This window comes from Thermobia domestica, chromosome 8 (assembly GCF_964235325.1).
Source record: "Thermobia domestica chromosome 8, izTheDome1.hap1.1, whole genome shotgun sequence".
In the NCBI taxonomy this organism is placed as follows: Eukaryota; Metazoa; Arthropoda; class Insecta; order Zygentoma; family Lepismatidae; genus Thermobia; species Thermobia domestica.
This window is the reverse complement of record NC_137461.1, coordinates 295417957-295444577: the sequence shown is the minus strand read 5'-3', so window position 1 is coordinate 295444577 and position 26621 is coordinate 295417957. Positions and strand designations below refer to the sequence as shown.

The 26621-nt window shown below is 36.5% G+C and overlaps 1 protein-coding gene across 2 annotated transcripts in view; it reads right to left on the bottom strand.

The window, feature by feature from the left end:
• Positions 1–5772: 5772 nt before the first annotated feature.
• Positions 5773–26621, bottom strand: part of LOC145693735 (luciferin sulfotransferase-like) — a 58178-nt gene continuing 37329 nt past the window's right edge. For both annotated transcript variants that reach the window (XM_081770028.1, XM_081770029.1), the window contains exons 5-8: positions 22492–22618; positions 16275–16369; positions 8014–8194; positions 5773–5980 (exon numbers count right to left, since the gene is read on the bottom strand). In XM_081770028.1, coding sequence (XP_081626154.1) covers positions 5874–5980; positions 8014–8194; positions 16275–16369; positions 22492–22618 — 510 coding nt within the window. In that variant the 3' untranslated portion in view covers positions 5773–5873. The remainder of the gene's footprint in view (positions 5981–8013; positions 8195–16274; positions 16370–22491; positions 22619–26621) is intronic.

Here is a 26621-nt window from a genome sequence, read left to right as displayed (position 1 = left end):
TTTTTTGTCTTTTTTTTTTTTAAAAAAAAACATCAACATCAAAATTTTAAATCATTATGAAAGGCCGAACGTAATATTTTACTCGTATCTGCATTTTCAAATTAGGATTTCTTTTTCACACATTTTATACAGGGTGTTAATGAATACAATGCCTTAAATTTGAGAGCAGATTTTGTAGATCATGATATGAAAGGATGTTTATATGAAAATATCTCCTCGTCTTCATAGTTTCCGAGCAAGAAGCTGTCAAAAACGGGAGAAAGGCAAGTTTTGAAAGTAAAAGAGGATAGAAATAAGGGCGAAGGGACGGAAACATCACTAGAAAAGATGATAGTTTTCGTCGGCAACTGAATATTGTAATGGGATTCAACATGGCAGAAGATTTTTAATGCTATGCGTGGCTGCATTAGTACAGGAGAGAGATGATACTGTAGATATACTACGAATCTCGCAGATAAAAATCATGACTGGGGCACGCTATAATACAAGGATTGATAAATATTCGTGGCGAATTTCCATCTCTAAAACTGCTTTTCTCCCATTTTCGGCAGCCTCCCGCTTGGAAACTATGTGGTTCATGAGATACGCTTATATGGACATTTTTTCGCATTTTGGTGTGCAGAATGAGCTCCCAAATTTGTGCCATATCATTCATATGTATATGTAACACAGGGACTTAGTTATTAGGAAAAAAAACTGAATATGTGAAACTCCCTAATACTAATATTTGAACAATTTTCTTGAAATAGAATATTTATAATGTTTTGGATTCAGTAATTAGAATAAAAAACGTTTCGAAGAGAGATTTTACAACAAAATTTAAATATTTCTTTTTCGTTTATTTGGAAGAGAGTAGTTTTCCTACTTTATTTTCCTTAGTAAATATTTTAGTTTTATGTGTGTGTTACGTTCATTAACATGTGCATGCTAGTGTAATATTGTATAACAAACGTTATCTAAATTAAGAAATGATTTAGATGCGTGTCCCGTTCGATACCCTCTTGAAGTCTTCGTACCATTATCTTTTAGTCATTATGCTGGGCTAGTAAACACCCAAACTTTGGCCACCGGAAATCGAGGTCCTACTTTTTTTTTTAACATTTTCGTAAATTTGTGACATGGACTGGAGAAGACATAGATGAGGAACAAACCCAGACCTTTCTATGTCTAAGTAATTGTACAGGGTGCGGCACGTAAAACCGGCCCGTCGTAATATTCTGGTATATTGTGTTTTTGGCAACACTTAAATAATCTACCTTCTTACCAGGAGATGGCGTGTCGAGGTCAGGTCGACTTACGTGACCTGCAGCAGTCACGTGCAGCCGCAGCCAGTGAAACTTGTCGAAACCAGTTGAGAAAAAGGCCTCGTTGTGTTAAGCTGGGTGAGTGTCAGTGTGTGATAATGCCGTATTCGATACCCGAGCGTGTTGCCATTGTTGAAGGGTTCATTCTCACTGGATCTTTTGTGAAAACAAAGAATTTATTTCAGGAGAAATTTCCAGGACGTTCTGTGCCAGCAAAAAGCACCATTCAGGAATTGATTGAAAAATGGCGGCGTACAGGATCGGTTCAAAATGCTCCCAGGAACAGACGACCATCTGTCTGCACACCTGAATTAAAGATGCAGGTGGAGGAGATAATGACAAGAAGTTCTCGAAAGTCAACCATCCTCCTCGACAAGAAGTCCTCGAAACACATTACATTTCATTTATGTGTTGTAGTTAATCATATTCAATACATTACATTTCATTTTATGTGTTCACTTTACGGGCCGGTTTTACGTGCCGCACCCTGTAGAAGTGGGATTATTGAGAGGTTTTTTTCTTCAGGAGCGAAAGTATCAAAAGAAAATTAATCTTTTTCCGTTCAAGATATAAGATTTCAATTTAAACAGAAGATAAATTTAATATACAACATTATTATAACTAAACATATTAGCTCTCTGCGATGGACTAGTGGATAGAGCGTGTGTCTTTGCCGTACGTGGTATCAGGTTCAATTACTTGTTGCAAAGTATGCTAAGTCTTAAACTAAATATATTAAGGTGTGCCAATGATTAAGCACACTAAAAATAAAATTAGTGATTGTTCTAAGGAAAAGTTCTACCCACAAATAACCACCCTAGTCGAATATTTGCTAACAACTTGATACCCTTTCAGCGAATGCATTTTAGTATCCTGTCTTGGAGTATTTTGCTGTGGTGAACACTCGTATATCGAGGTAGCATCGTACAGTCATGCCAATTTTAGTATTTTGACTTGCAATGTGATACCTTAGAAAAATTTATATACCAAGGATATCTAAATAGACATTTCTCGAAAGACATAGAGGTGCCAAGAACATCCATTCAGATTTCCTCTTCTATTTAATTACTGCTTTGATAATGTTACAATAGCAAATTATTACTATTATTATTATTATTATTATTATTATTATTATTATTATTATTATTATTATTATTATTATTATTATTATTATTATTATTATTATTATTATTATTTGGTTTAGCTGCTTGACAATCAAGGAAACATGTGCAGTTGAGGAAAGGATCCCATGACACCTGAAGATTGAATTTCATTTTCCGTAATATACAGGGTGTTTCAAAACAACACCGACAGCGTTTGGGAGATGATTCCTGACATCAAGATAAAACAAAAAGTATAGACCAACCTCTGTGCACAAATGCTTCCTTTCGGAGTTATTATAGGTTACCGAAAACATGAAAAAATCAACTTTAAAGATCCATAGCTTCAATACTATGGAACCTACCGTAGTCGGGTCAAGACTTCACTTAGGAACTAATGTCTACCCTATCCAAAAATCCATATTTCAGAATCCTAAGGTACTAACCCAACAATTTTTATACAGGGACTTTGGCTGCGGACATATAATTTGAAGTACTCACCAACTACCTCTATAAAATTGTTGCGGAAGTACTGCAAGATTCTGAAACATGGATATATGGATAGGGTATATACTAGTTCCTAAGTAAAGTCTCGTCCCGACTACTGTAGGTCCTATGTTTTAGAATTATGGACCTTTAAAGTTGATTTTTTTTTCATGTTTTCGGCAGCCTATAACTCCGAAAGGAAGTATTTGTGCACCCAGGTTGGTCTATACTTTTTTCTTGGTGTCAAGAATCACCTCCCAAACTTTGCTGGTGTTGTTTTGAAACACCCTGTATGTCAAGTTCCCAAATGGATTCTCTGCGCAGAAAATATGTAAAAGAAAATTCTCTTGCTGATGGTGTCCAATTGGATACTTTGTATTGGTCTACGAGGCAATAGCCCAGTTGAGGCTGCCTCGACTCAAAAAATGTTTCTATTGGAAGAGCTCTTTCTCGTCTGAAAATTCGGTATCGACTCTTTGGTAGATAGCCCAATCTGTACGTCAAGTACAATACTTCTAATACAAACAGACTATTTCATTCGTATGAAAAGTCACTTTCTAGTACCAATTTAAAACGAATTATACATAAGTAAAATGTCGGCATTAGGTGAAATCTCAAGTCTTCCGTCTCAACCATTACGAATATAATGTAGGGAATTATGTATGCCCTTCGTAATCAAAGTAGTAAACCCACAACTCAAACCAAACTTCAAATGGACATGTCTTCAATATTTCCGGTGGTTTCTCATAATGCTCATTAGGATGTAAAGAAAGTATTTGGAGCCACACCAATGAAACGCCTCAATGGGTGTAGTAAGAATACCGTATTTAATCTATCTTAATATGTATATATATCTGAGCATAAATTCAAAATAACTGAACCGATTTTTATTATTCTTTTATATGTGTGGTTTGAAAGAGTATTCCTTCTTTGTTGTCCCATGTAAACCATGAAATTCTCAATGACTGTCAGTGTTCATACTATACATGTATGTGTAATCATAATTTCGACCATAAGTCTCCTAATTTTAGTGATTCTGCTTTTGTTTCAAAGAGTGACCTTTCCTTGTGGTTTCAGATAAACTTTATAAAGATCTAACAATAATCTTTAGAAATCAACTACTAAACTCTTCAACGGCTCTTCATATCTTCATATATATGAGGGGAATCCGAAAATAACCAGAATCGTACTTCTGCGCATCGTGTAGATGTAGTACGAGATTGCAGCGCTAGGGTGCTGGAGGAGGATCTCTCGTAAGTGGCGTCAACCGACAACGACGCATGTTGTTTCTCTGTCAGTTCTCTGCGTGAGTCTGTGGTGTACTCGTGACAAAATAAAATGGTAGATTCTCATGAACAACGTGCGGCTGCGAAGTTTTGTTTCTTACTCGGCAAAAAAGCAGCAGAAAATCTTGTGATAATGCAAACAGCTTAAAAAGAATATGCTCTCAGAAACAAGCAAATGTACGAATGGTTAGCTCGGTTTAAAAGGACGGAAATCACCAACCCTGTTCCGATCGTATCCAAGTGAGCGAATCGAGGACAACATCACCAAACTCCGTGATGTCATCAGGGAAGATCGATGCAGAACAATCGACTAACTCGAAGAGTTATCTGAGTTAATCTGGAGCATCATTCACCGTATTTTGCAGGAGGATTTGGCAATGCGACGAGGGGCTGCTAAGTTTGTGCCTAAACTTGTCACCCAAAACCAAAGGGATCGTCGTGTGGAAACCTTTTCTGAAGGACACAATCACATACAATCTATGTAACCTATTCGCTAGCGTTTGTTCCCCGAACTTCTTCTTATTCCATCACACGAAAAGGGACTTCAAAGGTAAGCATTTTGCTGAAGTCGACAAAGTCGAACGCAATGTCGAGAGACCAAATTTGGAAGATGCTTCCAAAAACGAAATGAACGTTTGGACAAGTGCATGTACTAATGGAGACTACTTAAAGGCGGTTAAAGTTGTACTTTTACTAAAAAATAAAGTTCATGGTTTTTATCAGGAAATTCAGGTTGTTTTTGGGTCTCCCACTATATTCATCATATCCGTCTGTCCGGGAGACAAAAGATCTCGAGAACTACTTGACCAATCATCAAATTTTGGCAGATTGTAGAGGGTCGTAAGTTAGGAATTGAGTTCCTGTTTGGACCCTATATTCATAGCAGAAGTCTTTCAAATTAAACATTTCCAGCTTTAACGTCAATCGCTGTAGACGGAAAAAACAGTAATGGATAGAGAAATGCGGTTTTCTGCAACAAATAGGAAGATTAATCGTCCTCAAAAAACATTACTCTCCATCCTTAACTCTCTGTTAAAATCGGAAATGGTTGAAAAGGTCAACAACTTCCGGTTTCAATATTGATAAGCAGAGAACAGAAACGATAACAGATAGCGAGAAGCGGGTTTTTTGGAAGCACAATAGGTACCATCTTCCTTCTTAAGCAACTATTCAAACCGGAATTGGCAGAAATCAACCAGCCCTCGCCATAGAACGAAAACCGTAAAATATGTAGCAAAAAAGTGATTTCTTGTAAATATTGAGCATCACAAAAATATATTTCATCTTCACTATTACTTTCTGCTATTTAGAGCTTATTATTTTCTACTTTTAGAGCTTTTATAATTTTCTACTTTAGAGATGTTATTTTCCACTTTTAGAGATTTTATTATTTTCTACTTTTAGAGATTTTATTGTTTTCTATTTTAGGCCTTTTATTATTTTACTTTTAGCGCTTTTATTATTTTCTCCTCTTTAGCGTTGTATTATTTTTCTCCTTTTTAGCGCTCTTATCACATTCTACCTTTTAGCTCTTTTCTTCAACTAGGTTAATATTGTTTGTAACAGAAAATATTTTATAAATAATGCAATCAAAAATTAATGGAACTAATGATTTCATTTATTTCTCTGAAAACTTATGTGCATAAATTTCGTTTCGTATGGCATTTACTAACTAACAAAAAAACTTTTAATTATTATTATAGAGGAAACCTAAGGTCTGTCTTCTTCAGATTTTCTTCTATCCACTCATCTGCTTGCTTTGTTAATTCCGGTGTAAACTTCTCTGTCCATCCTCCAACTTGGCCTGGAAAATAGAGATATAACTTATCAATAACAAATCGGAAATTTTGCACTACAAGTGTTTACTTTTTCATTTCGCAAGATTTCGTGCTTTGCATAAATTACGAATTTGTTTAATATTATTAGCATTTAATGGAAACAATGTCCCAAAATGAGACTTATACTAGTCGAAAGATCTTATTGAGCTGAACAAAATTATATATGACTCAGTATGAATCCTCATGAGTAGTTTTTGAATATATATATAGGGTGTTAATGAACTATACCGACAAACTGTAAGAGGTGATTTTTCACATCAAAATAAGAGAAAAAGTCCATATGGACCTATGACGAAAAGTGCATAGTTTCAGAGCTAGGACTGTCCAAAATCGCAGAAAAGCCTGAGGTTCTATTTCGAATTCCAGAAACTGTGGATGGGGGTCCTTAGGAGTATAAAGAAAGCCACGTATACACATTCCAAAAGTGCATATTTCCTCAACTTTCAATAATTGTACAGGGCATTCCCTACAGGGTGTAAATTCTTACATATGCTCTCAATAGACTTTTCATATACCAAGAAGGGTCCAAAGGAGACAGGAAGTAAGCCTTGACAACAATGGACATCCAATGCCTTGGAGGGTGTTAGAAACTAGCAGCTCCATGCTTCTTTGTGTTCGGAATAACGTGTGATGATAGGTATTTCACCACGGTATAATTCATGTTTTCTTCACTTATAAGCCTGAAATAAACTATTGCACCATGTGTTTTCCCGAGTACGAGAGACCGTGCTGCTGACGATCCTTAACACTTCCGACATCGTGCCAAAGAATTCCGTGTTCACTGCTATCAAGGCTTATCGTTTGCCTACTTTGGACCAATCATAAAGTCAGAGCATATCTCAAAATTTGGCTGATGGCATGTGTGGGAAATTCACCCTGCAGGGAATAATGTGTACACCCATTGAACATTAATGAAATATGCATTTTTGGATTGCGTATGCGAGACTTCCTTTTACGCTGATAAGGACCACCATCCACAGTCTCTCGAATTCGAAATAGGACCTCTTGAAATTTGGCTTTTTTGCGATTTTGGACAGCCCTAGCTCTGAAACTATGCACTTTTCGCCATAGGTCCATACGAACTTTTTTCTCTTATTTTGAAAATTAAAGTTTGTCGGTATAGTTCATTAACACCCTGTATATATATATATACTAGCTTGAAATATATAAAACGATAATCATGTCTGTTAAACATGGCCACTACTTACTCTGAGGGAAAAACGCAGACTGGAAGCATTTGAGAATAAAATCCTCAGACGAATATTTGGACTCAATAGGAACGGGAATGTGAAATGGTGGGAAAACGAGGAACTGCATAATTTGTGCCGTTGACAAACATTGTTAGGGTCATCAAGTCAAGGAGGCGTAGGTGAGAGGTCATGTAGAAAGTAGAAACGTTTTCAAAGTCTTAACTGAAAGTCCAATCGGAAAAGAACCATTAGTAAGATCTAGATGCCGATGGGAGGATAATATTAGATGGATCTCGCAGGAATAGGAATAGAAAGTAGAAACTGGATCCAGATGGTTAAAGAGCTTTTCTGAATGCGGTCAACACACTCAAGTTAGTATCGTAAGCGTAATTAGAAACTTATCCAAGAGCGGGCATTATCTATTAGTTCTTTCACGCTGCTTACCTAGCATCGGGGAAACATGGTCCCCAACCAACGGGATATGATCAGTGTATATTGACATTTCGGAGTGTAATCACCCTGTAGCAGTCATTGCCAACTAACTCTTCTATGATGTCACACTTTGGTGCTTCTCTTCTCACTAAATAGCACGGAGAGGAGAAGCAGACAATCTGTCGTTAATAAAGACAACGATGACAGGCGTTATCGATATTTTGCAGGCGTGGTTCCATGACTGCTACTAAATCCCACTCTTCCGATCCTCATTGTATTTCTATCCTATCTTCTTATACTATAGAATCGGTTTGTTAGTTGGACATGACTGCCCTCTAGCACCCGGAAGATCAATGAATAAAGGCAAATAAAAATACCTTTCCTAATAAAGGGCTCCTCTCCTTCATTTGAGAACCCTTTCACAGCGTCGTCTGTGTTGATGGCTTTGTTCTTCCGGAAGTTCTTGATGTCCAAATGGTCGGCCAGCTTCAGTACTTGTTCTTCCGAGTAGCTTTTGTTCAGAAACGTCGATACTCTGTTAATTACAGCCGGCAAGTCCTATAAGAAAAATAGAAAATGAATATTCGCATATAGCAATCTGCTGTAGTGTGTATGTATACTAAACATATTCATAGTACATATGCATGCTCGCTCACGTGCCTTAATTTAACTCTCGATTCCATTAATGCTTCGAATTGTTTGATCTCCTCTGCAACCGAATTTAAATAGTTACGCTGAAGTAGATTTTATGTAATTCATATTTTAGTTTTCTACCCTCTCAGGCACGAACACAGATAAATGTATAGATATATTTTCTATGACGTCTATATCCATAAAGTGCTAAACATAAACTTCAAAATGATATTAATAAGACATATAGTTGGCATATTTTACGGCCACTTATATACGTTGAAGTAAAACTATCCGATTCTTACATTAATTTTACGCAAAACAACTAAATAGGATACGAGGATATTCTGTAATTCATCAGAATATTGTATGCTTCGAAGCCTTCAGGAAAATAGTCATTTCATTTCTGTGCTGCGCGAATCATCTTGAATTTAGACAGAGATTTCCACTGGTCCTATTACTATATTAATTTATCAAGACTACTGTTCGCACTATTTCCAAAAGTATAATATAGTAAACTATTAACTATCCGTCTCGCAACTATCCAGAAAAGGAGCAAAAAAAAGATAGAGAAACTCCGTAATAAAATTGGGAACATTTTTAAACGATCTATTCGACTTGTAATGCATTCATACAAACGCGACTGTGCAAAGGACAAGCAGTTATCTATGAAGGGATTCCTGTACTGTTCGTCTTTTCCCGATTCGCCTTACGATCTCTAGCAATTCTCATATAAAACATGTTATCATTTTCTATCTTGTTGTAAGACAAAACGGTAAATCTCGTTAAGTAATTTCCCGTTTCGTTGTATGAACTTTATGTTGGTATACTTGCAAATATATTCATGAACTCAGTATGTTTATTCATGTAACAAAGTAAATATGGTACATCTAACAAAGCAAATACACGTTCAAAATATTTGTACAAGATAAATCTTATTGTTTACTTTCCAGATGAATACAGTGAGTAACAACATCCATTTACTGAATCAGAGAAATCTATATACTGCAAAATCTGCATTTCAAAATAAAAGCTCTGTGTTTTACATTCCACGATTAGGCCGGGTAGGCTAAAGGAGACGGTGATGATGAGAAATGAATGAAATGGTGGAATAAAGAAAGTGGGAGGAAACGGGAGAACCCAGAGAAAACCCACCTACCTGTGTTTGTCTACCACAAAGCTCAATTGGCGCAACACAATCTGCATTTCAGAATATAAAGTCGATTGTTGAATTGTTCCCACTTATCACTACACTTCTGATGTTCTGTAGTATGTACTACTATAAGCATTGTCAACGAAACTTTGTTTACCGATTGATCCTGCTTCAGTAACCCAATTGGTCTATATATATATTGAAGTGAGAATTCCAGACGTTTCTGTTTAACTTTGAGTGCTAACCGATAAATCCCTCGACCCTCATATTTTATCCTAACAAATGCAACCCGAATAAAAAAAATAATTATATGAATACAAACGGTAATTCTTAAGTCTTTTCAATAATTTATCGCACTAATCAGCAATTCTAAGTCCTGGATCTCATTACCTTCTTTCTCAATGACTCTTTCTTTTTTCTACGTTCTCAATATCCTTCTATCAAAGATTTTAATTATCTTTATTTTTGCTACAGCAGAGATGCTAATATATGAAACTTATTGTAAGGTAAAACAGGAATTCCAGTTTTGCTTTATGATAACAAGTAATCAAATACCAAAGAATAATCAGGGGAAACGGGAAAAGGCATACGGTGCATTCTCGTTACCAAGAACATTTTCAAAAGTTAAAAACTGCAAATTTTAAATCTTTTAGGCTTTTATTTTTGGACTTTTTGAGCATCTTTTAAAAACGTACTGTATACTACATAACAAATATATTAACCCTTTCGTGCATAACGTGCACTAGAGTGGACACTGCTGATTGGTTACGATTGTGTTCTGTCTGAACTCTCTGCTCGCAACCCAAGTGCATTCTTTTACAATAAAAGTTACTTGGGTGGCCTAACGCTCTGAATTTTTCTGCCACCTAGCGTGAAACTCTGAAGCAGGGGTGTGACGTCGTCGGTGCACACTTGAAACAGGCATAGATTCGTGGCGAGTTCTTCTTAAATATCTATTGACATCTTCTATGGAGAATGTGCCAAGCAAGTAATATTTTTTTTCTTTTCTTTGTTACAATGTCTGAAACAAGCTGGCATTATGATATTAACTGGTTTTGTTCTTGTACCTACAAAAATCAACCAAACAGACATGTCCCATGTAGTGGACAGCATGCACTTGAAGCAAATTTGTCTGCAACAATCTGTCCACTACAGTGGACTTCATACATCTATTGAGGATATGATTGTTTTTGCGAAAAGTGGTGTTTGCCACTCAGAAAAATATAATTGGAGCATTTATGGCAACCAATGAGCTTCTTCAAGACTTCTGACTAATATATGTGTGAAATCTGGGTTCGATTTCCAGTTGATGTCACTAAGCTTAACTCCAACACGTTATGGCAGACAAAATTGGTATGTTCAGAACATCTCTCAAAAAGACCATTTCTCCTCAAATCAAACTGAAATCAGAAACATGTAGATCTGTACACACAAACTGCCTTGAACATATGTTACTCAGTATATTGAGGATGACGGAAATGAATCAGCATAAGCGAATGAAGAAAAAGAAACTAAAGATCCTCCTCTGAATAGAAGCAACCAAAGACGACAACAAGTAAAAGTGAGGTGGTCAAAATATGGCAATAAGTTTTCTCACAATGTTTCTCCATTTCTTAAAAATAACAATGTAAATATTACAGGAAATGAACAAATTGATTTGTTTTCGCAGTTATTTACAGATGACGTTGTAAATGACATTGTTTCAGAACAATCTGTATTCGAATCAAAATGGAAGAAACACGACAGTGTTGGTCTTACGATGAAGTTTTAAGTTGTAAAGTTGTGGCTGACGTAATGTCAGTAAACAGGTTTGACCTCATATGGAAATGTCTTCATTTCTATGATAATTCACAGCCTCGAGATGCGAACGACAGACTTCATAAGTTACGATATGTACTGAATAAACTGAAGGAGAGATTCGAATTTGATATGAATGATGAAGAGTATGAATGCATTGCCGGGCAAATCATGCCATTCAAGGGTAGACGTAACATTAACCAATGTATACCCACGAAGCCGAAAGCCTGGGGGTGAAAATTTCGGGAAGGTCACAGAGTAGTGGTTACATGTACGATTTTGTTGAATATGTAGATTTTTAACTCTTATTACCTGTAACAAAATCGCTTTGGCAAGTTTTCTACAATATAACGTTTATTCCATTTATTTTAGTCTAATTTTGCGAACTTTATGTGTCACAATTCAGAAATGATTATCTTACCCAAAATGCATGAAGCCAATTCTAGTGTACAGATAAAGATAATAATTAAATTTTGCTAAGAAAATATCAAATTTTAAAATTTTCGGTTTTACATGTCATAGTACATCAAGAGCAATTTGCAAGAAAAAAAAATAATCATCATGTGAGTGAAAACACAGTTCATGCACGAAAGGGTTAAAGAGTAGTCAGAGACGAAATTACAAACTTGACGATTGTCGTCTCGTTATGGAGACGAGAATCGGGACAGGAGGAAATGTTTCACGAGTCTTTTGCGCAACACTAGTTCATTCAAGTAGATCTCAAACATTGTTGTAGTGTTACTTGAATCTATGAAGTCTATCAAGCTAGGATTATGTCCATGATTAGTCCCATACGAATGCATAGACAACTGATTTTTCCTTGTCCATATTTTGGAGTCAATTGGTTGGATTATCATCGTTAACGAACTCGAACTCACTTTTAACCCTGCACATCCTGGTAAAAATAGATGATAATTCACCAACTGTTCCTTGAGATTTTGTGTCTCCTGGACACACGGATGGACAGAGTAAATATATAAAGGATTTTTTGATAAACGAAACTCCTTTTACAAATAAAATCACAAAAACATAAGTTTCAGATGTGAAGGTCACTCTGCCTTCAGAACCTTACGTTTTCGGTCGAAGAAGCCACGTTAAATGGAAATACTAAGGTAAAAGCAAACTAAGGACTTAAAGTGTTATGAGTTTCAGGCCACATGGAGAATAATTCATTTTAAACATAGTTTACAAGCTCGAAAGAAAATATATGATTCGTCAATGGCAAAGCTCTCGTCTGTCTTACAAAACCTTAGTAGTTTGATTCCAGAATGCATGAACTTCTACAGTAGTCAATATCAGGACGACGGGATTTCTTGTGGTACTATTGTTGCTTAGTACTACACCGTGTTACCCTCATACCACAAATCTATCTCTCAACATTCACTCATTTATTTGATTTATCATTCTTCTCCTGCAACAATTGTCTCCCTAAATCTTTGATCCAAAGATAAGCTCTAGCCAACTTATCTTAACGTAGCAGCGCGGGGCCTCTAAACTAGGGATGGCCATAAAGTTTCCGCGGTTCTTGGAGATCCGGTTTTCACAACCGGTTCCAGACCTGGATCTGAAAATCCGATTCTAGAACCGGATGTTGGGAACCGGTTCCAAACCTGGATCCGAAAACCCTGTCCTAGAACCGGGTCTTAGGAACCGGTTCCAGACCTGGATCCGAAGAACTGGTACCAGGCCTGGATACGAGAAACCGATTCCGGAACCGGATCTTCTAGAACCGGATCCCTTCAGAGCCGAAAACTTGTTTCACCAGGAACAGGTTCTGGCCATCCCTACTCTAAACCAACAGAGCAAGAGTAAGACACAAGTTTCTTTTCTTGTAGTTCAAATAAATACCAGTCCATATGCAGTACGTGAAGTAGTTTAGATTGTATGGTGTGTTTTCTCAATCAATACTGAAGCCAGAAGTGGTAGTAGATTTACGCTTCTTCCGGTTTAAGTAGACACATTAGAGTGCAGATGGAATGCGTTCTAGGGATGATTAATTGATAGAAAATAGCTTCTCATTGTCTATTAGCATTTTATTTTATAGAAATCAACGTTAAAACCGGAAGTGGCTCATTTCTGCTACTCCCGGTTTGAGTAGAGTTAACAAAGTAGATGGTATATATTTTTAAAACTCTAAATCAATTCCATAAAATGGCTTCTCTTGCCTCTCATCGTTTTTACCTTATACAGATCAATATTCAAACCGGAGGTTGTGGTGGGTTTCTGTCATTTTCAGTTTCAGTAGAGACTTAACGATAGACATTAAAAGTATTGCTGGGATCGAATAGCTTGCAGAAAACTGTTTCAGGCTATCTGTTACTGTTTTTGCTGTAATTGATCAACGTTAAAAACCGGAAATGGTTGATTACTACTACTTCCGGTAGACGGATCACCTAAATCAAGGAATTTGATTCCTAACTTTAGACTCTACATCCCGAGCAAATTTAATGGTGATCCATCAAGTAGCTCTTGGGATGTTTCTATCCCGAAAAGACAGACAGGCAACGTAAGTATATTGTAAGGATCCCGACCTTTCAATGTGTATTACTTCTTCAAGCACATGTTATAATTGTAAAACACGTTTTATTACTTATAAAGCAGATGATACGGAAGAAAACAGGAAGACACGAAGCCGACGCGGTAGAATCCGAAGATGGACGAAACACTCAGAAATCACCTATTTTGGTCTAGGAATTAATTCGTGCGGTTGGTACGCACACATTGAAGCTGTAGTACAAACACAAAATACATAAATACCTTAAGAAAAATATTGTCCATCGCTAGCCACCACTTTCGCCCATCTGTCAGGTAATGTACGGATTCCGTGGCGAAAGAAGTCCTCATCCTTGGAAGCGATCCACTCAGAGACCCATGTTTCGATATCTTCTGAAGAAGTAAACCGCTGTCCAATCAAATCGTTGTTCATGCAATCGAACAAGTAGTAGTCCGAAGGAGCAACGTCTGGTGAATACGGCGGGTGGGGTAAAACTTCCCATCCGACATTTTCTAAATAGGTTTTGACCGGTTTTGCGACATGTGGGCGAGCGTTATCATGTTGAACAATAAGTTTATCATGTCTGTTCTCCCATTCTGGTCGTGTTCTGGCCAGAGCTTGCTTCAAACGCATTGTCGTCGATAACGTTCTCCATTCATAGTTTCACCCGGTTGCAGCAGCTCATAGTACACTACACCTTTCATATCCCACCATATGCACAGCATAACCTTTGCACAGTGAATATCTCGTTTTGGTTGTGATGGACCTGGTTCACCTGGTTTCACCCAGGCCTTTTTTCGTTTAGGCTTCTCGTAATGGATCCACTTCTCATCACCCGTAATAATTCGATGCAGAAACCCCTTTCTGCTCTGTCGTTGAAGCAGCAATTCGCAAATGGTTTTTCGTCTTTCAACGTCTCTGTCTTTCAATTCATGTGGAACCCAATGTGACATCTTTTGAATCATTCCCATGGCTTTCAAGCGTTTGGAGACTGTTGTTTGATCAACGCCTAATGCTGCTGCAAGTTGTTCCTGCGTTTGACACGAATCCTGCTCGAGCAATGCTGTCAATTCTTCGTCTTGAAATTTTTTTGGCTGTCCAGCTCGCTCTTGGTCTGCCAAGCCGAAATCACCACTTCTAAACCGTGCAAACCACTTCTGACACGTTCGCTCAGCTAGAGCATAGCCACCATACACTTCCACCAAAATACGATGACTTTCAGTCGCACTTTTCTGCATGTTAAAGTAATGCAGCAGGACACCCCCCATGTTCACTTAACTACAAACTGGTGTTGTTGACGCTTTAATCCACTGCCCTATACTACGAACGATACGCGATGACAGGGGTTTGCAACACATGTGTGGATACACGGAACTGTGGGACGCTCCGTTCGTTGCGCCATCTCTTGTCCACCCGCACGAATTAATTCCTAGACCAAAATATAAAAAAAAACCACCAGAAGAGGACCAAATTATCAGTTGACTACTGACCACTTCACCGCTTTTGAGGTCGTATTGGACAAAGGAGTTTTCCTACCAATATAATCTCTGGTAGCTGCATTGAGTGAAAGAGATTCCTAATCACAACCCACTTCCGGGGGCTGCTTTGCCCGAAGGAGGATACCTATAAATCGTCTCCCATAGTTGTGAAAGATCCCTTTATAAAACCCTGGAGGATGAGTTGGGCAGAAGGATTACCCGCATATACCTAATTCCAACCTTAATCAGCCGAAGCTACTTTACGTATGCTCAGGACTAATATTGGAACACTTATTTTGTAGCTTACAAAGAAACTTTGTAACTATTCCATATAGAATCATTCTATAATAAAATTGGTGAAAAGCTAATCCCAGATTATCACTGATTCTACTACCAAGAGACATTACAATATATTCTAAAGGTGCTTTGGTAAACCAAACTCGTTAAAAAATAGATACTTGAAATTAAAAGCGGATTCAGTTAAATTGGTTTAGAATCAGAATAAAGAATACAGAAACTGTGTAATTATGGCTTCATTAGACAGGAAATGACTTGTTCATGTTACTTAATATTCCTTTGATATAAAGCAATCTGACTTCATACAGTGTCAAGGAGACAGAATCTTCACAGGAACAATTCGATATGTGCAAATGGGAAATTGTAACACATCAATACAGTTAATTATTTCATATTCTCTAAAATAATTCAAAGTGAGGGGTACCCAGTTTAACATAGGATACATAAATTTAAGATCAGAGCTTCCCCTTTCAATTGTCCCTGGAGCCTCCTTCTGAGACAGAGAACTTTAAAAGAAGAATTACGGTAGATACGAAGCCAATTCCCTTGGCACTGCACTAAAAGTTACTGCTTCAGGGTCTTCTCTTAACTGGCTGCCACGTCAAATATAAATGCAAATCAAAGCCATAAAAGCACAAGGATACAAAGTTCACCAAAGATTGAGTCACTCCATGTGAACGCACTTTCTAGGTGATTATCTCGTTTTGCCCACAAGCTTCACTTTAAATCTTCATAGCTTTTTTGAAATATGATACTAATGAGATTGAAATGATTGTAATTTTCTCCTACCTTCTTCAGTTCTTCGTAAAAAAGAAACAAAAGGTTCGGATGACTTCTTTTCTCCCAAGCTTCTATGATATGTCGCCAATATGGTGTCCAGGGAACTGTTGAATATTAGGAAAAAACAAAGAAATTAACATTTGAAATGTAAAACTAAGAGTAATTCCACATAAAAACATTTCATTGTAAATTAATTTTGTATTGTGTATTTCAAATTTATTCTCACTTTCAAAACAGATATTTAAATGGGTATTGATAGGAATACCGTAGGATTCAAAATGTCGGTATCTGTCTGTCTTTTCCAAAATGAGATGAAATGAAATCTTTCAATTTAACGTCCCATGACTATATCATTTAAGCTAAGGGAGAAGATGATTAAGGCAAGTCAATAATGATGGATGAATTGGTGGAATGAGAACGTGGAAGGAAACTGAAGTACACCGAGAAAATCCACGAATACAATGTTGTTAACCACAAAAATACTTGGAGAGGGATCGAACCAGGACCCTACATACCACAGCTCTACCACTGAGCCACAGTGTCCGCTTCTGTGTTTTCTAGAAATGTCTTATTTAACTTTCTACGTCCGGTTGAAGTAGACCCATCCTTAGTTGAAGTAAGTAGTTAGGGAAGAAGATGTAGAGGAAACTGGGGAGCTCCGAAAAAAATCAGGGTCCACCACAAACTGAAGTCGAACCAGGGATCCCTCACACCTGAGGTAAACTCTCTATAACTGTTTTTTAAAGGAAAAAGTTATTTGTCTTCCTTGTAGTGTTGAATCACCGCTGTACTCCACAGGGACATTAACATAGAAACGTTGAGGACAGTTCCAAAGTTCTTGATAGCGCCTCCAACTCTGATAGGTTTACGCTCACTTTCGACAGTACAAGTACTGGAACTCCTTAACTACTGCAATCAGGAACTACTGAGACACAGCGACCCTTCAGGCTGTCACGTAATTTGAAATATTATGATCTAACAAAATGCTTCTTTGTTTATTTGTTATTTAATTTAGCGTATACTAACTTCGATCGATGAATACGATCTGTGTTGTGGTGGATAATTGGTTTGAAGTTGACCGAGATCCATTTTTAGCGTGAACCTACAGCTGAAGATGGTATCCGAAACACGTGTGTAGGGATGCGCACGAGACAAGATTTGTGGCTGTCTCGATTCGAAAATGTGCTGTAAAAGTGATGTCTCGACTCGAAAAATGTATATTTCTCTATTAGAAGAGCAGTGTATCCATTCGAATTTTGTCAGGAAAATCCTGTCTCGACTCGTCTCGTGCGCATCCCTACACATGTGCTAACACCAAGAATCGAACCAGGGTCCCCTATGCTAAACATGAAACCACGAAGGGACATTTACGTTACTGCGTATGTCTTTTACGTTAACTTACAGGTACATAAAAAGATAGAAACGAAGAGTCATTTCATGAGTGTGATGTTAATTAACTATTAACAAGATCGCGCTAGTGACTGTTATAAGACTGTAATGTTAGTATATGTGTCCGTTACTTCACAAGGTAACTCTCGAACGAAAGTGGGGGCACTGTGGGTCAGTTGCAGCCCTCTCCGCTGGTCTAGTCGCTAACGCGTCCGCCTTTAGTGTACGGGGTCCCAGATTCGATTCCCGGTGGGAGAACCTTTGGAATTTTAACTCTCCTCGATTTTTCTGTGTTCGTGTCCCTGTAGTTCTAGGTTAAGCAAGTAAAACAATTAAAAACCTAGTAATAAGTAATTACGTAAGTTAATAACGCACGTTCAGTGAATTAGTTAACTTTAAGAAAAAATGTAGTAGATACCTTACCTCTGGTGCGTGAGGTGCCTAGTTCGATCCCCGAGCAAGTAAGTTTGTGGTAGACATCATCGTGTCCATGGGTTTTCTCAAGGTTACTCTTGTTTCCTCGTACATTTTCATTCCGTCATTTTTCCATCATCATTCACTTATTGTGATATTTCCCATAAGTAGAAGCTTTGCTTTGTTATAATTAAATATAAACTAATTATTTGCTTAGCAAAACTATATATTTTCATTAAAATTCAACACGTGTTACAGTTTCACCAACTAACTCTTTGGCTTCATCAGACACTATGTGATACAGGATAACTGTACAATCGTTTATACATACAACAGCTAAGATATCTTTCTTTCTTATCTTATCTGTTGTTAAGATATCTGTAAGGAAGAAAGATACCTTAGCTGTTGTATGTATATACGATTGTACAGATATCCTGTATCACATAGTGTCTGATGAAGCCAAAGAGTTAGTTGGCGAAACTGTAACACGTGTTGAATTTTAATGAAAATATATAGTTTTGCTAAGCAAATAATTAGTTTATATTTAATGATTCACTTAGCTTAATTATCCATCTCCCTTAGCCTAAAGGACATTATGGGACATTAGACTGAAAGATTTCATTTCATTTATGCCAAAGATAGACAGAATAATTATCTGTGTTCAGTTCGTTAATTTAATTAATACGGTAACATATTCACAGATAACGGTGACTTTCGTCTATTCATTACTCCACATAACGACTCTTGAACAGAGGCGACTTTTTGAATTCTGTATTTTGTACGATTGACAGTCAGAGTAATTAACTCACCTGTGTTTGTTAATCTGTTAACATCATTACGGGTAACGGTTACTTCAACGGTGGCTATGCATAAGCCTTTTTCTACTATTGAAACAAAAATGCAGACGATAATTGTAAATCTTCTCAGTTATCCCACAATTATGCATTTCAGGATAAAGGAAACGAATAATTCAGGCAAGTGAATGATGATGGAAGAATTGGTGGAATGAGAATGTGGAAGGAAATGGAAGTACCAAGAGAAAGATGTCCACTACAAACTTACTTGACCGGGGATCGAGCCCGTGATCTCACACAAAAGAGGTAAGCGCTCTACCACTGAACCACCGTGTCCTCCTTGTATAATTGTAGAATGCTGTAACTTATACATCGCGCCGTTAGATGGCAGTGAACACCCTCTTAGCAGACGACACCTACCAAACGAAATTGAAACTTCGCGTGATCTTCTTTAGTGTCCTTAGCAGAGCTTATTTTATGTGGGGTTGAAAGTGGTTGGAAATAAGTAAGGGGAGGGAATTATAAACCTCCTTCCTTAACATATACCAGTAAAAAGCATGTTTTACCCGCTGATTCTATGTTTATTACCAAGGCTAAATAGAAATAAGTGTAAACCAGGTTAGATGAAAATGAAAAGTCCAAACGAAAAGTCCAGTCAGAGGATTTTCAGGTCAACGAAAGAAGAGAGCTTACATGTTCAATCGAATTAGTTCAACGGAAATTCCTTGGGGGAAACCTGTCAAGGACGGGAAAAAGAAAAAAAAAATCCATAACGAGAACTTCAGCAGAAGGGATTGTTACGACAGGTAAGAACTAAATGACCGAAGACATACAGCAATTAAAATAACTGCACATCACAATTTAAAATATTTAAAATATTTAATGTGCTTCCAAACATGGATACGACAAACAAAACCATTGAATGTGCACAAGAGAATGATGCAGATAAGATTGGATTTGAATCGCACATGCATTACATGCAATAGAAGGATATTTACAGGGATATTTTTATCCACTACAAAGATAGCTTTATCAAAATGTCTATGGCATAAGTAGCTACTGCTTCACGTCACGGGTTTTCAGAGTTGCCAATCTCTGAAAGCAAAATTACCGATTTTTGTCTTTAAAATTATCGCATATCACAAAAAAGTTATCGTATATTCGTTATGCATGTAATAATTGTAGAATAGTATAATACTACTAATAATAGGAATAATATATAATAAATTTATTTAATAATTTTCAGTTTCGAACTCCAAATCGGCATCATTATTCCCACCATTTTTTTGTTATTCTTATTAACAGTACTCTGTACAACAACATTTCCACTCCCTCGTAAAAGTAATTTAATTTACATAATGGATGCAGCGTTGCCATTTTCCAATTATGAAATTGTTATCGATTTATTTTAGCGTGAATGACTGTTAGAAGAAACCTTTGTGATAGTGTTTTATAATTATTTAAATGGAATGAAATGAAATCTTTAAGTTTAACGTCCCACGGTTATGCCGGTTAGGCTAAAGGAGACGGTGATTATGAGAGATGAGTGAAATGAAGAAAGTGGGAAGAAACGGGAGAACCCCGAGAAAACCCACGAGCACGGTGTTTGTCCACCACAAAGTCCACACGGCGCAAGTTATAATTATTTAATGTGCATTTACAATTTATTTGTACATTCAAAAACTGCAAAAAAAAAAAAAAAAAAGTGTCTTCTAAAATGATCATATATGAAGCATTCCAAGCTTAATCAGTCAATTTTGAAAAATGTTGCAGTTTCACTGTCTTCGATTTCATGTTGGTATGTTATGAGGTGTTCAAATGCAAAATGGCAGATGCTGAAGGTTCACCATTTCGAAGATACAGAACACTGAACACATGAAAAATGCTCCAAACATGCACATATTAAAATATTTGTAGTTACAGTTTGGTGAATGTGAGGAACATGAAACTTTGTCACAGTACACACAGTAATACAGGGAAACACATAAAAAGTAAGAAACCAATATCACCAATGTTGGCATCACAATGGCAGGTCAAAGGTAAAGGTCATTTACGCAAAAGTAACCCAAGTTTGGTCATCCTTCTGGAGTAGAAGGGGAAAGAACCACTAGCCTTTATTTTGTGACTGACAGCCTTAGACCTTTCTCAGAACATCATTGTATATTTCAGCTGGTGGTATGTTGTCCCTTCCTGTATATGGATGTAATTGTAACTTAATGTTGTCAATATTGGCCATATTTGAGCGGCCATATTGTAAAAGGGCCTGGGAAAAAAAATCAACATGTGGAAAAATAACTGCCGTATCATGTCTCTTTGCATAACAAATATGATTTGGTGGTTCGCAGTCTTGTCCGAGTTATCAAAAGTGCAATGTTGCTGTACTCATGTAATGAAAAACATAGGTCGATTAGTACATGTAATAGAGATGTCCATGTTTACAATCCATACGTTCACCATAAAAGACATTATTATACCAATAGGGGTTGATATGCAAAATTAATCCTTACATAATCTGGAAAATAAAAGTATGCGTGTTATCAGCAATTCCTTGGAATACACTACCACTGCTATATACACATTCCGGAATTTTTCAGTGTAATAGAGAACATGGTTACTAAGGCTGCCTCGTCCTCAACCAAAACCCTTTGCGGTTGTAATGTAACCATATATCTTTTGATATGTCTTTTGTTAATAATTATAGAAGATTATAACTGCAAAACATTATAGAAAAGTACACTTTTTCTTTTCTGAATCAAATTTGGAAGAAACGGAAAAAAAATAGAGAGAGAAAGGAATAAAGGCTAAATTACAAAAAGAAAGCTGCTAGATCCTCTACAAGACTACTAGTCCGTTATTTCATGAAAATTTATATTGATATATAGACAAAATTAACATGCTACTTTTTTTTTATATATTACTTGAAAGAAAACAAACTTGTTAACAGAAAAACGTTTAGCGTATGCTTTTGGTTTCATGTCACAGGAGAGATAGTATATATAAATTTTAGTGGAGCCAATTAGCCCACATATTATAAATTATTTGCTAACTAAATAAACCACAAAGAGAATCAGAACAAAATCAAATTCTAAATCACAATACGTTAAACAATTATTAGTGTCCGACTGTCACAAAGGAAAGTGAGGTGAAATTGTTGTCCCTTGTTGTATAATATGTATAATATACAACAAGTTCACTTCGGAAATCAGATTTATCTACCCTAATATGAGTATCCCCCCCCCCCGAATAAGCTTTAAATCTGTCGCCTCCCAAAGTTAAAGATGACTCTGCTTTCCTGATTCTCCACAGCATTATTTTTCAAATTCATAAATATTTTAAACCTTGCTTTAAAAAAATATTATGGGAACGGCCTTACCCGTCTCCACCCCGCCAATGTTAAAGACAGATTTGCTCCGATGATTGCTGATCGTAGTTTTCTGAACTGGATTGGATAATGTAACGCACTCACAAAAATTCATTTACTGTTTAATAAAAGTAATCCTCCTGCTTGCAGTCACTATGCCCTATAAACTGGAGTCTTTAGCTGGATGCAACTGAATTATTTTATTTACAACCAAGAGTAACTGCTGCTTGAAATTATAAAGAAAGAAATAGTCTTAAGAGTTACTTACTGAGATCCTTTTGAAAGTAATTCCAATACGATTGGAAGTCCTCTCGAAAATCCATGACAGTGGCTAGTCTTTCGAGATGGTAGTATGATACAGCAACGTCTTTAGGATTTCGGGCTACGTACACCACCTACTCAATAATAATAATAATAATAATAATAATAATAATAATAATAATAATAATAATAATAATAATAATAATAATAATAAATATTTTGTAATTCTAGAGAAAATGACAATATTCGATTTTCATCCTGTAGTAAATTACTCTTACTTTCGAGGTTTAGAGTGAAAATATCCTGAAAACATCTTCAAGAATCAAGTAAAATGTAATTACTATCAAATTTTGCATAAACATCAAGAATATGATTTTCTATTTTTTTAACACTTTCGATCTTAAGCCCGAGTCAGACTCGTTTTGTATGTTTATTCCAAAACGCCGGAGCCCAAGTCGAATCCTTATATATATATATATTTAGAGCTCCTAGGTAACTTATTATGGATAGTGGTCGCTTGATAGTCGTGTTAGATACAGAGATTCAGTTCTTGAAAAAATACTATTTATTTTACATCTAGCAAGAGTAAACGAACTCTATGCAGATAGAAGGGGAGCGCGGTGGCTCAGTGGTAGAGCGTTCACCTCTGGTGCTTGGGGCCGGGTTCGATCCCAGCCCCTGCCAAGTAAACTTTGTGGTGGACAAACACCGTGCTCGTGGGTTTTCTCGGGGTTCTCCCGTTTCCTTCCACTTTCTTCATTCCACCATTTCACTCATCTCTCATTATCACCGTCTCCTTTAGCCTAACCGGCATAATCGTGAGACGTAAATCTCAAAGATTTCATTTCATTTCATTTTCTATGCAGGTAGATTGTTGTGATCAATTTTCAGCGTTTGACTGTAGCACGTTCGATAAAATAGTGGAATATTTTGTTTCGAAAACTATTTCATTGTACAGAAGTTTATAGTTAGAAGCAAGTAAAACGAATCTAGAAGAAATATCAAAGATTATGGAAGAATACAGTGTAGATTCCGGCTTGGAAGATGAATGTGATGATTCCACTTACTGCAAAGAAGGCACACACAACAAAAACCTACAGGGTGTATAGTGAGGTCAAGAAGGATACATGTAAACCGGGATGAAAAGAAAGCTCTTGGTAGTGTAAGGACTGTGGAGATGCTGCTTGTGTTCCAGACTGTTTCAAACTCTACCATACTAAAGCGAACTGCCTGTGAAACAGGGATGCAAATAAGCAACACAATTTTACTAGCCCAAGAAAAATGCTACTAGCCCACATTCGAAATTCCAATTGTGGCTTTTACAGTTTTTACTGTTTTAAAGCTCGGCCCTGGCGAGTGGGCGAGCGGTTATTTGCATCCCTGCTGTAAAAAAAAAGGTAAAGAAAGTTGTAAACATTTTCACTCCTGCTCAAAAAAATAAATGTATTTGTAAACACAGTGTGTCCATCTCATACGCTATTGCTGTGTAAACCACTTATTAATCAAAAGATAAAAACATGTATTTGAGAATATATTGTTAAAAAGTACAAAAATATCGACAATCTAAATATTAGCAGTATATGTTAGTATTATTTTTCAATTGTATTTTTTCGATTGTTCAAAAAACACATATTCCAAAGAGCAGCGTAGCAAATTACCTTTTCTTACGTCAGCAAATGATATATTCGTAATAAAATCTAAAATCCAAAAATTTGTTTTGCAATGTTTTTAGTGCGTCTACCATTATTTAACAATGCTATATTTCTTTTTTTTAAAAAAAGGCGCAAAAAACCCTGGATACTGGAATAAACAAGGTCAGATTAGCACAGTATCGAAAGTGTTAAAAAGGTTTACTTGAAAAGGGTAAGTGAAACAACACGTACTCATTACTAAAAAGGAAGACAATTCCTTCCTGCTGGTCTAGTGGTTAGGGTATGTCTTTGGTCCACATAGTACAGGTTCGATTCCCGGTGGAGATCATGAGAAACTAAACGCATTATGGTACTTTGGATTTCGGTTTAAGCCGGCTGCATATTGATCAGGGTTAGGAGAGCCAAGTCGAGGCAGATGGAAGCAGAAGATGAGGAGAGAAAGCCCTGAGTGCATTGACCGTGTGTTTGAATAATAATGTTGGAGAGACCTTTTGTCCATTACGTCATCGAGTGAATATTGTAATATTTTGTATGTCTCCGCAACCCATTGCGGTCTCGGGACAAGGTATTGTAAGTTGATGATCAGTGCAAGACACTGATAATTTCTTAGTCTCGTCATCCTCTTTTATAGCCATCCTGTGGAGGGGTTATAGGATATCTTCGTGCATCTACGTATCTTCTTTGTTTCCTCCTGAAAGTGTAGTTTCCATGTGTCGTCTGGCACTATTTGTTTACAAGTCGTAAAAACACGTGGTTATAGTAAAAACATGTGGCTTATAGTACATATGGGTGTAGGGGTCCTTGCAATATGTAATACGAGATTTTGTTGCGTTCTTCACAATTCTGTACCTCAGCTAGGCTTTCCTGTCGTCTGCCCAATGTGCGGCCAGTCTAAACTGCAGACCGACGTCTCATTTAGTGTCGTTGCTAAAAAGGGCCACTAAACTTCAGAATAGCTACAAAAGGAAGATAACATATTGTAATACCCCTAGACAAATACTCAAAGTTTGTATTTTGTAAATTCATATAAAATCATTGCTTCTTAGTTTGAGTAAAAGCTACCAACAGTCTGATTCTAATGGATTAAATCAGGATTGCTCCCAAAATAACATTCAGGTCATTAAAACTATGTCAATGCTTATATGTTACCAAACAGATACGTGAAGCTCCCAGACAAGAAAACGTGGAAGACCAATGAAGCACAAACCATCCGTTTGTTCCCATCTACTATACTTCGACACTGGAGAATGGAAAGAAATTCTCGCCATTTGTCTCCACTATAGTAGATTATAACTTGGTTTCGTCTACATCAGCAGAAAGGAAATTACAATATGAATGCCTTTGCATATTACCTGTCCAGATTATTTCAATATTTCTCTACTGAAGGCCAGCATTTTACAGCCATTATGTTGAGAAAATAATCTAAGAAAATCGTTTGTTTATAATTTAGATATCTTCCAAGATTGTAAGATATTAGGGAGATTGTGAACCAACAACTAGATGTTCGATTCTCTCTCTAGTACGGCTACCTAATTGTCACTTGATTCAATATAGTCACGTTCAAAATGTTAAGGAGTACGTGAGTGAGTGGCAATGATAATACGTTACAGTGGTTCTCAACGTAATTCCTATCACGACCCTCATTTTATCACATCCTCTTGCCAGCGACACCCTCATAATTTCTGGTTTGTAATAAGTTTGTATGGGATTTTTATTATGCGGAGATGTTACACTATCCCTTTAAATCTATAATAGTAGAGTCAATTTCTTGTATATAGTAGATACAGTAATTTCCATAAAAGCGAATGGATTAAAACCAGATTTGTTCAGTTCATTTATATTATAAATATCAAATTCGATCCGTCATAATGTTTTAAAATGGAGTCCGTTTGAAAATTCTAAAACTTAATATCTCTTTTTATTTTGGGTCATATGATAAAAAATAAAGTGATTTCTAATTTTGTGTAAAAAAAACTTGGACAGTTGTTTAAAAAGCCATTGAGTATTTTAAATGACTTGATAATGTGTATCACGAAGATTGAACCGCACATTGCCGCACCCGTGAGATCACACTATGCTCAGGTATCTCATTAGCTTTCAATTTTTTTATTGTATTTCAGTATGTATGTTTTGCTGCACTTGTCTTTTTCTGGTATTTCAGTATGCAGTTCTCATTAGTTTCATATCGACCTCTTTCATTTCAATTGATTTTTAAATAAGTCTGTACCTATTGAAAATGTTTAGTCACCTGTTTTTGTTGTTCTTAACAGCATGTATAAAAATAAAAATATGCCTATCAGAACAAAATTTAAAATAATATTTAAAAATATTTTCCGATATTAGATTAAAATTATATTCATCTCTTCCGTTTATTCTACGTGACCCCCAGGTTGGAAAACCCTGCATTAGATTAATTCTGTCTTTTCAGATATTTTATAACGACAGTATTTAAAATCACTAAGGCAAATATGAGAAATAGACATTG